Genomic DNA, 17592 nt, shown 5'->3' with positions numbered 1-17592 from the left:
CTTTAATGAGTTCAGATATATTTTGCATGACATTGTAAACTAGTATACTTAGCAGATGAATTCTGTCTTAAAATGCTTCAACTTGTCATTACTAGGTAGAGAAACTTCATTGTTTCACGTTCCAATGAAGTTAAACGCTGTCTTTGCAAAACAAAATGTATGGCACTAGAGAGTTGGTAATGGAGAAGTTCTCCCTCTTCACGGCCTTAGAACATGTTCGCTTATTCAAAGTGATTCTGATAACCTGTAATGCAATACAAAGCATTTGGAAAGTTTGTCAATGGGGTTGAATAACTATTTCCCTAATTGAAGGGAATTATAAAGTACGTCAGGACTTGTAACTTCGCAGATATAAGGAACGAATTTATGTAAACTACTAAAAAGTGCTTTTGAAACACATATTTATGATTTAATACTTGTGAATTATGAGAACTTACAAATACAAACAAATTTTAAAAAAGCCCATTAAAGAGGCAAGATGGCCTATAAAAGAGGCACATAAAGCCCAAAAAGAGGCAAAGAAAAGAGGCCTAAGGCCCAAGGATTCCTATGATGATAAAGCTAAAATTGAATAGCGCAAATTCTGAGGTTTCCTTTTAAAAAAAAAAAGAAAAAAAAAAGTAGTTCTTAAAATTATGAAAATATGTTGGAAGAGAATTGGAAGAAATATTATGGGATAAAGTCTCATCAATGTAGAAATGGGGATGTAGAAGAAGACATAAGATCCCATACATCAGATGACATTGGTAGCAGAGATCACGAGAAGAAAGAATTAACTGATAAGGTAGAAAGAAATGTGATTGTAATGGGTCAAAAGCAAAATAAGGTAAGACAATCAGTTTTATGGGCAAAGTGATATAAACCCACATACAGACGTACAAGTCCATACATCTTATGCTTTAATTGTGGGAGAAGGGGACACACTAGGAGACAGTGTCAACAGTTAATCAGAGTGTGACCTAAAGAGGATTCATGAACCAATTTGATCAGCTCACATTACTTATTAGCGTGTATAGCTAAAGGAAGTCTATGAGATGTATTGCTAATAACAGTCCCCGAGCGACTTTATTGTTAATAACGAGCTCCCATGAAACTTATAGCTAGATTTAGGTATTTTAGATCAACAGATCAGTGTTATATTGGTCCCTACTTGTACTGCCTAGGTTATTAGGTATAACCTCTAGGTATAAAATTAAACTAATGTATGCCACACAAGACTTAACAAAGTCGCAAGTAAACATATATACAAAGTTTATTTACATGAGTAAAATAAATGTGTAAATAAATGGCAAAACTCACAGGCCTACTCCACACAAAATAAACAAAAGATACGCATTGAAAAATAGTATGGTACACCGCTCTAGTCATATGTTACAACTATGTAAATAAATAGCCATCAACTCACTGGCCTTCTCAATACAAAATAAACTACTTTCAAAAATAGTATGCCCTAGTCCTATAACATATACACTATTGTAACATTCTAGGAAACACACATCAGTGTAGAAAAATGATGGTCACAGGCCTCAGGTCAACACATGACCCCTTTTGGCCACTCTGGAGTTACAGGCTTCAGGCTGACACAGCCACTTTTAGCCAAAAAAAAACAACAAAAGGGTCATGATGTACTATAAGCTTCAGGGAAACCTATGAGCCTACAAGCTTCATAGAATCTCACCTGTAGACAACCATTCGGTAAGGCCTATCTGATGATTCAATACAGGTTGAATCCCTCAGAGACAAGGCTATAAAAAAATGTCACATCTGGGAGTACCTAGGATGCAAAACATCAGGGTTAAACATATAGCCTCCTCACTCTTTTCTAATTCGCACACACGATCCCTATTTCTCTCTCTCTCTCATATCCTTCTATATCCTTTTCCTTCTGAATCCTTCACTCTTTTTTTTCTCCTTACCATCTTTTTCTTCTCCTCTCTCTCTCTCTCTATTCATCTTACTTCCCTTTTCTCTCTCAATACAATCATATATAAAATTACAAAACCCCAGAACTCGGACAAGTGGATCTAAATCTTAAACATGCTTAGCTTCGTTCTATCCAGTTGCCTAGATGTGGCCTAGAATGAAACTGAGGCCAGGTACTCTTGCTGTTGCAGAAATGGATACGGAAAAGTTGAAATGGTTCTTTCATTCTTTAGGAAGTAAGACCACAAGAGAAGCGTTGCTGCTAGAAAGGTGTCACTTTATTACTGAATGTCCGTATATTGTATGACAAAACATATACATTTACATTATCAACGTTGTTGTTTTTTTTAGCTGATTTCGAATTCCGACTCTGGCTGAGTTGTTTTAGCTGAGAACCTAACGGCAGCACGGAAAACCTTCTCCCAGATACCCCATTCCCCCACTAATCCAGAAAAGAGATTGGACCACTGAGCGTGCTGTAAGCATAAAAGGGATGCGATATAGAAAAGTAATTTTTTAAAAAAGCAATCACTGAATGTGAGCTCTGGCGGTTTCAATTTTCGACTCTTACCTCCACCATTCTTTGATCTCATCGTTGGATTTAAATGCAGATCTAATATTGGATCTTGTTGAGAAGAGTGTGTAAAGGAAGCCAAAAAAAAATTATTTTTTTTGGCAACATTCTCAAAACTTTCTCGCCGTTTGGCATTTGCCTTAAGAACCAAACATTTGAAAGCTTTTTCACCTTCCCTTTTGCTGATTCTTTTTATATTACAGTATTACACAAAAATTATTTACTAATTAAGAAAAAACACCATTATAAACGTATCCATTGCCAGTGCATTGAATAATGAAGCAACATCATATAGAGCTTCAAAAAAAAAAGTGAAGTGCTTTGCCTTCAGATATTTAAAATAACTGGTAAAAATTTGATTCAAGCTGGTGTACAGCTTACATTTAATTGAATTTAAGAAAGAATATAAGACATATAACAAATTACCAAAATAAAAAAGAAAGCATTAAATGTCTTTGTTTATGTAAGTACAATGTGTAGTTTTACAGAGAACGTTTGTCCTCAGTTTGATGTCACCACTTGATACCCCGTGCGGGTCGCACCACCTGCACATTGCTATCTCTCTCTCTCTCTCTCTGTCTCTCTCACACACACACACACTCTTTCTAATCTTGTTTAATTTCCAGTACTTGATCCACTTACAAGCGGGCTATTTGAATCAAGACAGATATTGCAAATAACCCTAAAAAATCCAAGGCCAGATATGAGTTTGACGCCTATGGAAAAATCAACTGTAATGCCTTGCACGCTGTTCTATTTATTTGTTCTGAAGTTTTCGAAAAAAAATAAAATTTTAAGGATAATGGAATAATAAGAATTTTTTTAAAAACTATATTGGTATTTTTTTCATTTAACACATTTTTTTAAACAGGAACTTTGGAATAATGATTTGGCCGTCCCTTAAATTCGACCAACTGCGTGCAATGCGGACGAATTTTAGTATAGAACTCACACAATTTGTATACGAATTTATTATTTATGTTAATAATATATACTAATTATTTATATTTCAACCTATTTTTAGATTATTTCGCCCCCCCCCTCCAGTATGTTGGCCGATTTGGTGGGGTCGGGAGGGGGCGTTGGCATCAATCCCGCCCCCCCACCCCATAAACTTTCGAGTTGGGGGGGGGGGCGGTCCAATTCATTATGTTAGAATCCCAGCTTGCTAACAGAATCAATTAAATATCTACATGATTAAAACTTGTTATTGATATTTTAACCGATCTTTATATTATGTCGTTCCCCTGTTGGCCGATTGGGGGGGGGGGGGGCGAATACCTCTAATGCCCTTCCCATCTAAGCCCTGTGAGTGTGGGGGCGGCGGTCCTACTTTTATGGAGAAATCATAGTTTCTGAACAAAATTAGTTGAATATCTATCTAATATAAACTACGTATTGATATGTGAAACCATTGTATATTATGTCTTACAACACTCTAATCTCAAATTTTATGATTAGTAAATATAAAATGAAAAAGAGTTGTACCAGGTGGGAGGGGCGATACATGCAATCTCCTTTCCCCCATCGGACAAAGCAATACTTTTTCTTTTTGTATTATAGTTAAGAAATTACAAAATTAAAAAAAAAATCTGTCACTAATATAATTTATATAAGTCACCCCACCCATATTCTTTAATCCCAAATGCAATCATTAGCAGAAATTATAAAAAGGAGCGAGGAATAATCATTTTCATTCTACCGCCCCATTCCCCATTCCCTTTCCAGACAGAGTTAATGTAATTTCACATGATTTTATCATAACTATTTTAAGAAAGCTTTTGGTTTGGAAAAGTTAGAATTCAAATGAAATTTTTCAGTATAAGAGTCACGAATGAGATGAGTTCGAAACCCAAATAATCTTTTCCTAGTCACCTTTTCCCAACCTTTACTCAATTTGATATTTTTCTAGTTAAATTTGGGACTATAACTCACAATTTATACTTGAATTTTAGTGAATATTATTTATTGAATAATTTTTCGGCGGCAATCCTCAAAGCCTTAATCTAAATATGTAGGGTATCTTATCTTTTCAAGGAACAAATTGGTTTTATTTGCAATGCATTTAGGGCCTTTAAATTCATATTAGAATATTTTTCAAGTACAACATTATTCAAAAGGTTCTTTTTAAATAGGATGAATAATGAGCTTTAGGTCAGGAAAATGCGTTTCTTCAGTGAAAAATGCAATAAAATGATTTTGGCGTCGGGGCGCTGATTGATAATAAGCTGTAAATGTCAGGAGAATGCGTTTCTGCGGTGAAGAATGCAAGAAAACGCTTTTGGCGTCGGGGCTTCGCCCAGAACCCCACTGATGAATAATAAGCTGTAAATGTCAGGAGAATGCGTTTCTGCGGTGAAGAATGCAAGAAAACGCTTTTGGCGTCGGGGCTTCGCCCAGAACCCCACTGATGAATAATAAGCTGTAAATGTCAGGAGAATGCGTTTCTGCGGTGAAGAATGCAAGAAAACGCTTTTGGCGTCGGGGCTTCGCCCAGAACCCCACTGATGAATAATAAGCTGTAAATGTCAGGAGAATGCGTTTCTCCAGTGAAGAATGCAAGAAAACGTTAACGGCGTCGGGGCTTACAGCGCTCCCCCATACCCCAAAGCTTGCAAGAGAAAGGCCTCAATATGACTGTTTTTTTGTTGTTTTTTTCGCCGAAGGTTGAGATATACTGCTTTTTTATTCTCATATACATATCACGGGGCATCAAACTGAGCACAAAATATATAAGTAAAAACTGCACACATTGTACATACAGGAACAAACATGAACTACTGTATTTGATTTTTTTTAATTATTTATTTTGTCACTCTGTTAATATTATGAACGTTGCTCACTATTGCTAAGTCTGGATGGCGCTCCTAGTGCTAGCTCAGACAGAGAAATTGTTCTCTCTGGTTCAAATGGTTGACGGCAGGGATGAAAGGTAAAAATCTGATAATGAAAAGAATCTTGGATATCATTCCTTTTCTCTCAAAGCAGAATCTAGCCCTCAATGGGCATCACGAACGAGTTGAAGAAGAATTGTAAACTCTCTTAAGTAGGTGGAGTGTTAGTTGCTCTTCAGTCTTAATTTTCTCACCTATTTTAGATTCTTGGCCCCTGAATTAACTGAAATAAACGACGGGTAAGTATACCTTCATAAACAATGATCGTCAATTCGAGACTGCGCACTTAAATGGAAAACATTAAAAACATCGATAACTATTAGTCGGAAGAGCAAGCTACGGATTGAGATTTATTCTTCCTTGGACGTGATAGTTCAAGAAACAATCACCCGATATGATTATATCATTGTGTGGTAGGTAAATATGAATTTGTGTCGCTATCCCAACTATTGAATCCTCAGATTGAAATCAATCTCAATAGTGCTATAGCGACATTGACAAAAACAAATTTTGTCTGGAGCGAAACAGGCTTCAACTGTTTGTCGCAGTTTCTTTAGAAACCTTTGAACTTCTCAAACAAGGACCTGTTCGAAATCTTGAGTTAAAAAAAAACAAAAAAAAAAAACAAAAAAAAACAAGATTACAAAGAGAGTTTGTGTTACACAAACTCAGAGGCGGTCCCCGTCGAAGTCGGATCCCTGTCGGATCTGCATATTTGCAAATAATATTCAAGAGGTGATTTAATTTTGATGGTCAAAAGTAATAATGTTTGAAAGATTCATTTGCCGTAATTTTAAATTAAATAAAAAAATAGTAGATTAGTTTTAGTATATTAAAACATTACAATATTGATCAAAACGTTTGGAAATGAAAATCTACACTTTTTTTTTTACACTTTAAGTTTAGAAATTGAAATTCTACATCTTAATCTAGTCTATTTTAGTCTAAACTAGATCTAGAAATTCTAGATCTAGACTCTAAAATAATTTTAATTAGAATATAAATCCAGATCTAGATATACTGTAATAAAAATCTACATCTAGTTTTAAAAAATCTAGATTAGATCTAAATCAAGATATCATTCCTTTTTTAAACGCGAGTCACATAACGAGGCTTAATAAACATTACTATACCGAGTTCTTTTTTCATTTCATTTGAAGAATTAATTCCATATAACGTCAGAGGAAAAAAAACAACACTACATCACACGGCCTAGCTAGACTAAAAATCGCCTTCATCATTACGAGCCATTTATCGAGTGGTCATAGCCATTGGTGCACCGAGTGCGTTCTTTTAGCATTTCATTTAAAGAATTCATTCCATATGACGTCAAAGGAAAAAAAACACTACGTCACATGGCTTAGTTAGACTAAAATATATTTTCATTAATACGAGCACTTTTTCGAGTGTTAATAGACATTGGTGCACCGAGTGCGTTCTTTTAACATTACATTTAAGGGGAGGTATCCCTAGAGAAAATTGAGTTTTAGGTCTAGGATATCGATTTTTAACTAATAACATAATTAAGTAGATCAAACATTTTTCTTTACATTACAATCATTTTTATTGCTTAAATCTGTGTCTAAAACATGTTTTTTAAATGTTTTTGTAAGGTCTATGAGACAAAATCTTAATAAAATTTATTCTTTAAACTCATTTTTCTCAGAATGTTAGTTTTTGCACATGTCATTGTGCTTTACTAGGAATTTCTCCTAAACTACTTGATAGATTTTGATGAAATTTGAAACACTTCTTAAGAACATCATTAACTTTACTCGCACAATGATGTTTTTTCAATATTTTATTTACTTTTTTTTAAAAAGAATTTTTAATTAATATTTATCCTGTTTTTTTAGGTCTAAAAAATACTAAAAATTCAAAAATTTGTAAAAAATTTAACATACTTAAATCTTTAATTTTGACTTTGTATCAATTTAGAGAATCCTTTTTTCTTATCTTTTAATTCAATTTCATGTTTTTCTGATCAATAGTTTTTACAAAATTAAGACTTTTAATTTGTATACAATAAACAATATGGCCGCCGTTACCATGGCAACCATCATTCAAAAAACTTTTTTTTAGCATTATTTATTTTAGAATATCATTATATGTTACCATAACAAATTTCAAAGGCCTAGCTTCAGAAATAACAAAAATAAGATTTTCAGGGATACCTCCCCTTAAAGAATTCATTCCATATGACGTCAAAGGAAAAAAAACACTACGTCACATGGCTTAGTTAGACTAAAATATATTTTCATTAATACGAGCACTTTTTCGAGTGTTAATAGACATTGGTGCACCGAGTGCGTTCTTTTAACATTACATTTAAAGAGTCCATTCATATGACGTCAAAGAAAAAAAATTCCATTACCTCACAATAGGCTAGTACCGGTACCATAAAAAAAATGTCTTTATTTACACGAGATATTTAACAAGGGTTCATAGACATTGGTGCACTGAGTTCTAATAGAATTTATTTAAAAAGGATCAAAGCCGCATTGTTTTTGCGTTTTGTCTGTCAGTCGGTCTGTCCATCATCTTGATATAAAAAAGAACCACTAAAAGTTATTAAAAATTGATTAACCTTTATTTTACTTTTCAAAACATCGCAATAATTTTTAGGTATGAACACAATTGAAAAGTGTATATAATAGATTGTTCCGGATGTTTGTATAAATAGTAAAAGAAAAAGAGAATTTCAGATAAATGTAATACCGTTAATTAAATTTTTTGGATGGTCTCGTATAAAAATTAGATGTACTACAGCCATGTGGAGAGATTTTCATACCTTACTTTGGAGTTTGGATTCTGTTTTCCTTAAAAACCGGAACATAATATTAACGATAATTAGATTTTTACATGTTTTAGGTACAAAGTTAAATGTACTGTGAGAGAGTAGTGAGTTAAAATATTTTTCATAAAAATCCGTAAAAAACATTATTTCGTAAATGAGAAGATTATTTGTTTATTAATTAGAAGAGGGAGTTCAAACAATTATTTGGCGTTAGTAGATTTTTAAATAAATTCGGACATTTCTGGCGACGATTTGTAAGAAACAAAATCCGGAACTTTCTTTATCGATTACAAAACTTCTATGTTATGTTTTAGCAAGAAAATTAAATGTCTAAAAAGTAATTTTCAGTAATCAATTCTAGTAAATTACTTTTTTTTAAAGCCCCGAACAACCTATTGTCAATATTTTTAAAATTTGTTTAAAGATGAAAATACGGAACAATTTGATATTGATAATTAAATTATAGTGACGCATTGTCAAATAATATAAGTGTAATATTAGTAAATTATGCTATTTCAAACAATCATTAGGCATAATTCATGTTTTATAAAACAATATCCGGAACATTTTTACACTTAATGAAATATAAGTCAGTATAGAGATTTTGATTTAGCATTAATATGCTATTTAAATAAAAAACGGAACAACATGTTATTGATAATGTGTTTTTGCAACGTTTAAGCATGGAAATTGAATGTAATATAAATTAGAAGAGCAAACAAACATTTGTTGGGGTTGATTAGTTTTGCACACAAAAATCCGGAACAATCAATTTTTAGATACTTAAAACTATTGAGATGTTACGGGAGGAACATTAAAGAGTAAATCAGATTTTCAATAGCTTTTAGAGTTCTAGTTTTTTTTTTATCTAATCGTGACGGACAGACCGACCAACAGACAAAACGCACAAAAATAATCTTATTTTATTCGGATAGGGGCACTAAACAAAAAATAAATAAAATCTGATTTTTTTTTAAAGTATAAGGGATTAGTTTAGTACCTGGTCATGTAGCGACGTTACGCTACTGCACGAAAATCGCTGCATAAAAAGTCCATTAAAAAATGTGTGTGATATTTACATACAAAATGCATTATTAGCCTTTATAAACAAACAGAAATGTTTTCTTTTAATTTTAGCAGCTAGTTGACCAGAAAAAACATCTTTAACTATTATTTATATTTGTTGTAAACATTTCCTGTACATTTTTAAAATATATTTTACTTAGTGACACTGAAAATACACAAAAATTATCCATCTTTGTTAGCATATTGTAACATTGCCTCCCTTACATTTACGTAATTGTTTTAGAATTGGTGTATTTTTATGAAAAAATCGCTTGCATAATTAATTTTATAAATTAAACGGTTTGCTTTTAGAAAACCAAAAGTAGCCGTTGCACCTAAACTTTTGAAGCCGCATTTAATGATGAAATAATATTTTTCATATCTCTTCTAGTTTTCGAGATCTGAGTGTGACAGACGGACAGACGGACAGACGGACAGACAGACAGACGGACAGACGGACAGACGGACATTTTGCACAAACCTAATAGCGGCTTTTTCCCCTTACGGGGGCCGCTAAAAAAGATATCAGCAAGAATGCCTCTAGATAATTCAGTTCTAAATATTGTCTAAGAATTCTTATCATTCGTGATGCCTATTGACTGTCAGATTCTGCTTTGAGAGAAAAAAAAATGATGTCCAAGAATCTCTTCAGGTAGAATTATCAGATTTGTACATATTTCTGATAATTGCGGTAAGTAAGGCTATATGCTAGCGAAGTTTTTCAGACTTAATTAAGTTGATCAAGAATTAATACCAATCAACGATGCACTTCACTAAATAGGCAATTGGTTGAAAACAGATTTCGATAAAATTATTGATAGTTTTGCGACCAAGAAAGCTCGTAATATTTATTTGCAGTCTATTTTGTTAACGTATAATAACATATTTTCGCTGTTTTATATTCGAGGGGTGGGGGCATCATGAGGAGATGCCGCACTGGGCATCAAACACCCTAGCTACGCCACTGGTAGGCCAACATGGTTGTGAAGTTGACTTTTCTTTCAAAACTTATAGGACATGAGTCACCAGATATATGATCGTTATTCTAAAGTATGCATGTCGTTGCAGGGCAATTGTATAGCGTATTACACTATTGCACTTGCTATATAATTTACAACATGTTTAAACATCGCAGCATGAGACTTCCTTAAATATAAATCTTGTTTTGTTACACTTCTTTAGACAATATAAAGTTTTAGTGCATGCTGCAAGCACATGAACGTGCTGTTGTACAATCAAATAAAAGCAGAGGTCCTTAAACAATTACATAATATCCAAACTTGACTCACGTATGATGCTATTCAATTTATATATCTACAATGTAATTGTATTTTTTTAAATATTATCGTAATATGATATCGTAAGAGATTGTTAATAATGCATAAAATATTTAAGATTATTAATTCATCTCTGGATGTGTAGTGGCTGAGTGATAAAGCACTTGACTAGTGTTTTGAATTTAGGGATTTTTTATGAGCACACCTAGCTCTTAAGGGTACCTGGCATAAACAACAAAAGTAAAGACGGTTGGTCGCTGTACTATTCACATGAAACCCTCGTATACTGAGGGTCACTGAAACACATAACGTTTTCATCATCTGCCCTGTAGAGTAGGCCTTAGTGGTGAATAACAAATCATGGAAAGGGATTTTTTTTTATTGTTGCACTAGAGAAGTGAAGCTTCAATGTTTCATCAATATGGGTCAAAATGTGTGTGGGTGGTGGAAATGGAGAATTATAACGTTAGCCGCCTGAGAATGGATTTTTTACTTGAGGGCTACAGCTGATGGGCTCTGGTAAAAATGGGCTAAAGAAATTGGCGGGAAGCAGACTTTAGCAGACCATTTCACCGAAAGAAGGAAAAGACAAAAAGGACTTCTAGAATTCAAGAGCCAAAAGTGTGTTGTTGGAAGGCGCTGTTCAGTAGATGTCTTGTGGGTTTGGAATAAGTGACCTAAATCGGGTTTTCCCACAGAAGGATGAAAACAAAAATTTCGGGTAAAAAAATCAACTATTTCAACGCAACAAAGCACGGGTATCAGCTAGTGATTCTTAAAAGTGTTTACCTTACATGTCGGGTCTTCTGGTATCCAATCTGCTAACTCGGCGTGAAGTTTTGTCCTGAAGTCATAACACTGTGGACACTGGCACTCTTGTACAGTTTTATTGGCACATACGTTGTTATAGCAACACGGTGTCGGACCTTTAGGGTTACATAAAGCTCTAAACCAATACAATCCCTCGTATGTTACCGATCCTGAGGACACATCAAAAGAACAGCAATCATTAGCTTCAAAATTTCATCCTTGTTGTTATGTTCCAGAGTTTGATCAAATTTATTTTATGTTTACCTTAAGGTGGGTAGAGTTTGTTACTTTTTAGAAAGCTTCATATCAACTTTGTCTGTTTGTCTGTCTGTCTCTCTGGTAAAACGTTTGTACACGTTATTTCTCCCACACCCAATCTCGGAACAAGCTGAAATTTTACGTACTTATTTTTGTTTACAAGCATCCATAAAAAAACAATTAGTTTAATAACTATTGATAAATAATTATTTTGTATGGTATCTCGAACAAGGGAAATACATTATACTTGACTGAAATGCTGGTATACGCTGAATTAGTCCCCTTTATAGGTCTTCGTCTCCAGCTTAGTGAACAATAGAAATAATAGAATCACTCTACAACTTTCAATGTTCCTACGTTCTTTGCTAGGGAGTAAATTCCGCGTTTGTTTGAATAGCCTAAAAAGGCTTTAGCCACGAGTTCCAATTCAGGTCGTTCACTTTTCTTTTTATAAATACACCCAGAGACCCCGTTTTTTCTCTCCCCCCCCCCCTTTTCCTTTTCCAACCAGTGCAGACAAGTGACAGGATCATACCGTACTGAGAAAGCTAAATGAATGAAATTGCGCTTAACAAAAATAATTGGTAAAAATATTTCTAATCGCACAGATTTATTATTATTAGTGTAGATCTATTACAAATTTAATAAGATAACTGATCCAAACTAATTGATACACTTAATATTTTTTTTTGTTGGTATTTTGCTTGTTTAAAGTCGAGGTCTGTGTTTTATTGTAAAATGTTTTACATGTTTCGAATGTTTCTTCAGAGTCGAAGGTAATCTACTTGCTAGTCCAAAAGTCACACATGAGGGCTGGGACCATTGAAACGACCGAACGACAGTCCAGAGCCCATTCCAAACAACCAAGTATGGCATGTTAGAAAATCAAATCATAACTTTAGCACGTTGATCATTTTCCAATAATTTCAATCGTGAAAAGCTATTAAACTATTGTAAAAGATGCTTATTGATCTTATTCAGCAACATACACATAATGCAAAAAACAACAATACAGTTTTAATGGCTTTTATTTTTAACCTAAATGTGTGTGCTTGTAATTTTCTTAGTTTACTCCTCATTCCTTGCAAGCAAAAAAAAAATCAACAGATTAAATTCAACTTTACACAAACTCTATGATTATGAATTAGCCAACAAAACTTTTTTTTTTACTTTAGTCTCGTCTTTACAAATCAAACGATTGAATCCAAGGCAAACCCAACCAAAGGCAAACCACACAAAAGATTCTATAGCGTTAAGAAAAATAAACACTATTGAGAGAAACCTACAAATCTAGGTCACTACATGAATGTATTTAATGTGCTGAACTTGTTGGACAAGTGATTGGATTTTCCTAGGTATTTTCCCAACATACCTCTATGTTTTCCTCTTCTATCCCGATTTACCTCTATTTGCCAAGAAAAAAGTAATCCAACTAAAACACAAAGTCTACTTTATGTTCAAATAATATAGTATACTAAAACATTGATATTTTATTAGTCATTAAAATATCTAAGTGATGAACACACGTAGAATGACAGAATATTTACGCTATTAGCTCGATGCTTTATCAACTTAGCTAACCAGCCAAACTGTTGTGTGGGAATTTTAGCTTGAAATGATTAGTATTATTTAGTTTCATTTTGACCAGGTTGTAACTTTGAAGAACATGAGTGCTAGTAGCAGGAGTTGAATGACATTAGGTACATTAGAGTACACCACTCAAACAATGGCGTGACAAACATGTTTGTAGAAGACATAGAGATACAAAATGTTTGTAGAACACATAGAGATACAAGATGTTTGTATAACACATAGAGATACAAAATGTTTGTAGAACACATAGAGATACAAGATGTTTGTATAACACATAGAGATACAAAATGTTTGTAGAACACATGGAGCTACATGATGTTTGTAGAAAACATAGAAATACAAAATGTTAGTAGAACACAGAGATACAAGATGTTTGTAGAACACATAGAGATACAAGATGTTTGACAGAAGGTCAAATGATGACGGTCCAAAAGACTAAGGGACAGGGAAATGTGAAGGTAACCATCACTGAGGATAGACATGTATGTGTTTGTATACTGCCTAACTTAAGTGACCATCACTGGGATATACATGTATGTGTTTGTATACTGCCTGACTTAATTGACCATCACTGAGGATAGACATGTATGTGTTTGTATACTGCTTGACATAAGTGACCATCACTAAGGATAGACACAGTGGCGTAGCATCCATGGCGCGAAGGGGTTCAATGAACCCGGGCCTACGACCATTAGGAGGCCCACAGCCTGTTGCATAGCTGCAATGGCGCATGGGTTTGGTTGCACTTGGGCCCATGACTCTTGACCAGTTGAGGCCCACGAGGGATGACACTAATGGACAAAATACATATATTGAATATGGATCTCAAAAGCTTTTTCAAAATATCTTAAACACTGCTCGAAACTTTATCTTAGTTTTAAAACAATAACCCGTGTTTTAAGCTAGAGTTAATGAACCAATGGCCTGGATTACTTTCATGAAAATATCTGTTTTCCATCAGGTTTATTGTAAAGGTGGCTGGCCCTTACTGTACGTTTGAGGGGACTAGTGTTGCCATTGATAGTATTGTTATTATTATAATAAAGGGAGGGGGAAGAGAGACAGAGGGGGAGGGAGAGAGACAGAAACAGAGAGAGAGAGAGAGAGTTTGGTTTAGAAAATATTGATGTGTTGTACAGAAAAAATAAGGAAAGGGGCGGAGTAACAATACAATTAGGACTATAGTGACTCTATAGGGATAGCCCTGATTGTCACGAATTAATATTGCGTCACATGTGCTAATTATTCAATTTTCTCAAAGCTTTATTTGTTTGTTTTATTTTGCACAGAAATCATGGATTATTCTCTAGAATATTTTCATATAACAGTGTTACATATTAACCTGTTTGTCATCTGTCTTGTAATTAAAGTAAAATCCGAATTTAAGACAAAAGAGTCGGAGATCTAAGCTAACTAAACAAACGTGAATTAAAAACTTTTTTGTCTCCGATCTGATAAAGAAGTTCTTGTCAAATCGTGTAAGTGCCCATCACATTGTTGTTTTGTCTACTGTAGTGTATAAAAAAAAATTAACAACAGACTTAAGAAAGGAGATGAAATCTAAACAAACAAACAAACAAATAACATTCAATACTAAACAAGCAAACGTTTTATAGGTATCGTGCTTGTGTTATTACATCGAATGGCGAAACCGAATAGGAGAACAGGTTTATAACAAAGATCTAGAAGAAAGAGAGATGTCTAGATTGATCATGGAATAGTGTCTTTCTCTAAGTGCTTAGTATTTGGTTCATAGTTCTTAAACAAAGTTAACACCATTATATTTATACAAAAACCTCTAACCAGGCTTTACTTAAAATAGCTATGAATATTGAAATTTGACAGGCAAACAAAGCCCCACAGATTGAAAACAATATAATAGACTTGTTGGGCGATGCAGTTCTGACACAAATACTGTTACTGTCTGAGGTCCAATACACGACATTGTTCTCTTCATTAGTGAGAGCACTCAAGACATACCAAAAGTGGATCAAATTAAAATTATTTTTTCTGTCTGATCTCCGATGTGGGAGTACCTAAAGAAATAGCAATTAGAGAGTCATTTCTAGGTTTTCATATATGTGAGAACCAGACGTCTGCAGAATTGGATGAACAAACGCTCCAAGTAATGAATGATCCCCATTTAGTCTTAAATAAACTGCAAGGCTAAACCTATACTGTCTGACAAGGCGTGGTAGCACGACCATGTCCAGACTTAGGATTGGCAACACCTACGTCACGCACTCTTTTGTGCTGAAGTGAAAGGAGCCCCCACTTTGTGAGTACTGTGACTCTCGCTTCACCGTGGAACTTTTCTCATTGATTGCCCCAGATACCAGGATATTAGGGAGAAATTTTTTAGAGCACACAACTTAAAAACACTGTTCGATGGTGTCGACCCTGGGAAGGTTCTGGGCTTTGTCCGGGAAGTGGAGTTGTCTATGAAGATCTGATTTATGAATAGTGAGCATATAATATTTACATAAGATTTTTTACCAAATTATTAAATTTTTACTACCTTTAATATTTTAACTGTGAATAGACCTTGTTTTTAATGATTTAACTGTATAGAATTTAGCCCTGTTATATAAAGGGAGAGTGATCGATAAGGATTACGGGCACGACATGGCCTAAATTGTGCCGATGTGCCTAAACTCAAAACTCAACTCAAACCTATACTGTTGTTTCCAATATGAGTGGATAGTACAATGGCATTCGGGTATTGCTCACTGTGCCAACCACAACTTAAACTCGGTCGTAAATGATTCCGTCAACTGTGTTAAAAACATTGCAGATTTCTAGGACTTGGTTCAAAATATGTTTGTGTTTTGTGCTCACAACATCTCAAGATGGGCTCGTCTTGAATACAATAGGGAGAGCATAGGACACTCTAAAACAAGGTGACCATTAAGGAATGATTCTCTAACACCAATGAGATTCAGATAGTTTGATGTCCGAAACCTGTTAACATACATGACTTTGTGTTCCTCAAAGGTAAAAGAATGCCTGGAAACTGCAGCACTTAGAGGAAAATTAGAAACATTCGATAATATAATTGTACTTACTTCGTAAGAGCAGTCAGAGTTGTGTCCAAAATGTTTGAAAGTGAGCAGCAAGACCTACATCAAACAGAAAGTCAACTGAAGAAGATCTAGATTAAAGTAAATCATTGGAGAAATGACTTGTAGAGAATAATAAAGGAGGCTGCTGAAGTAGGTCGATCTTGGGGTTTTGATACAGTTTTTTGTTTGCTCTACACCATTGCGGAACGTTGCAAGGAAATGAGATGAGCCAACCACTAACTACTGGGAAGAAATGAGATGAGCCTACCACTAACTACTGGGAAGAAATGAGATGAGCCTACCACTAACTTCTGCGAAGAAATGAGATGAGCCTACCACTAACTACTGGGAAGAAATGAGATGAGCCTACCACTAACTTCTGGGAAGAAATGAGATGAGCCTACCACTAACTACTGGGAAAAAATGAGATGAGCCTACCACTAACTACTGGGAAAAAATGAGATGAGCCTAAAACTAACTACTGGGAAAAAATGAGATGAGCCTACCACTAACTTTGGGAAAGAAATGAGATGAGCCTACCACTAACTACTGGGAAAAAATGAGATGAGCCTACCACTAACTACTGGGAAGAAATGAGATGAGCCTACCACTAACTTCTGGGAAGAAATGAGATGAGCCTACCACTAACTTCTGGGAAGAAATGAGATGAGCCTACCACTAACTTCTGGAAAGAAATGAGATGAGCCTACCACTAACTTCTGGAAAGAAATGAGATGAGCCTACCACTAACTACTGGGAAGAAATGAGATGAGCCTACCACTAACTTCTGGGAAGAAATGAGATGAGCCTACCACTAACTACTGGGAAGAAATGAGATGAGCCTACCACTAACTACTGGGAAGAAATGAGATGAGCCTACCACTAACTTCAGGGAAGAAATGAGATGAGCCTACCACTAACTTCTGGAAAGAAATGAGATGAGCCTACCACTAACTATTGGGAAGAAATGAGATGAGCCTACCACTAACTACTGGGAAGAAATGAGATGGGCCTACCACTAACTACTGGGAAGAAATAATTCAAATTCAAGATTTAAGAGAAGACTTTCAAAATCAACTTTCAAAATCAACGTATTGTCATTGTTACACAGTTACTTGACAGATTTCATGGACGTGGAAAAATTGTCATCATGTTTGAGTCCTTAATGCCCACTTTCATTTCAAGTGCAAACGACAATTATGACAAAAAAGAAATAATATATGATGTCACAATTCTACTTAAAGAAGCCTTTCATAACGACATATCAAGCCTGTCCGAGATTTGTTGTGTTTTGTCATATACAGCAATATTTTTGATCATAGACAATAACATTTGATCA

At 34.5% G+C, this 17592-nt stretch overlaps 1 protein-coding gene across 2 annotated transcripts in view; it reads right to left on the bottom strand.

Annotated features, from left to right (window-relative positions):
• The window catches only part of LOC106058783 (uncharacterized), a 44434-nt gene that overhangs the window by 18369 nt on the left and 8473 nt on the right, over positions 1 to 17592 (bottom strand). For both annotated transcript variants that reach the window (XM_056041612.1, XM_056041613.1), the window contains exon 2: positions 11320 to 11510. In XM_056041612.1, the coding sequence (XP_055897587.1) occupies positions 11320 to 11510 (191 nt within the window). The remainder of the gene's footprint in view (positions 1 to 11319; positions 11511 to 17592) is intronic.

This window comes from Biomphalaria glabrata, chromosome 9 (assembly GCF_947242115.1).
Source record: "Biomphalaria glabrata chromosome 9, xgBioGlab47.1, whole genome shotgun sequence".
Classification (NCBI taxonomy): domain Eukaryota; kingdom Metazoa; phylum Mollusca; class Gastropoda; family Planorbidae; genus Biomphalaria; species Biomphalaria glabrata.
This window is presented reverse-complemented; position numbering and strand designations above follow the sequence as displayed.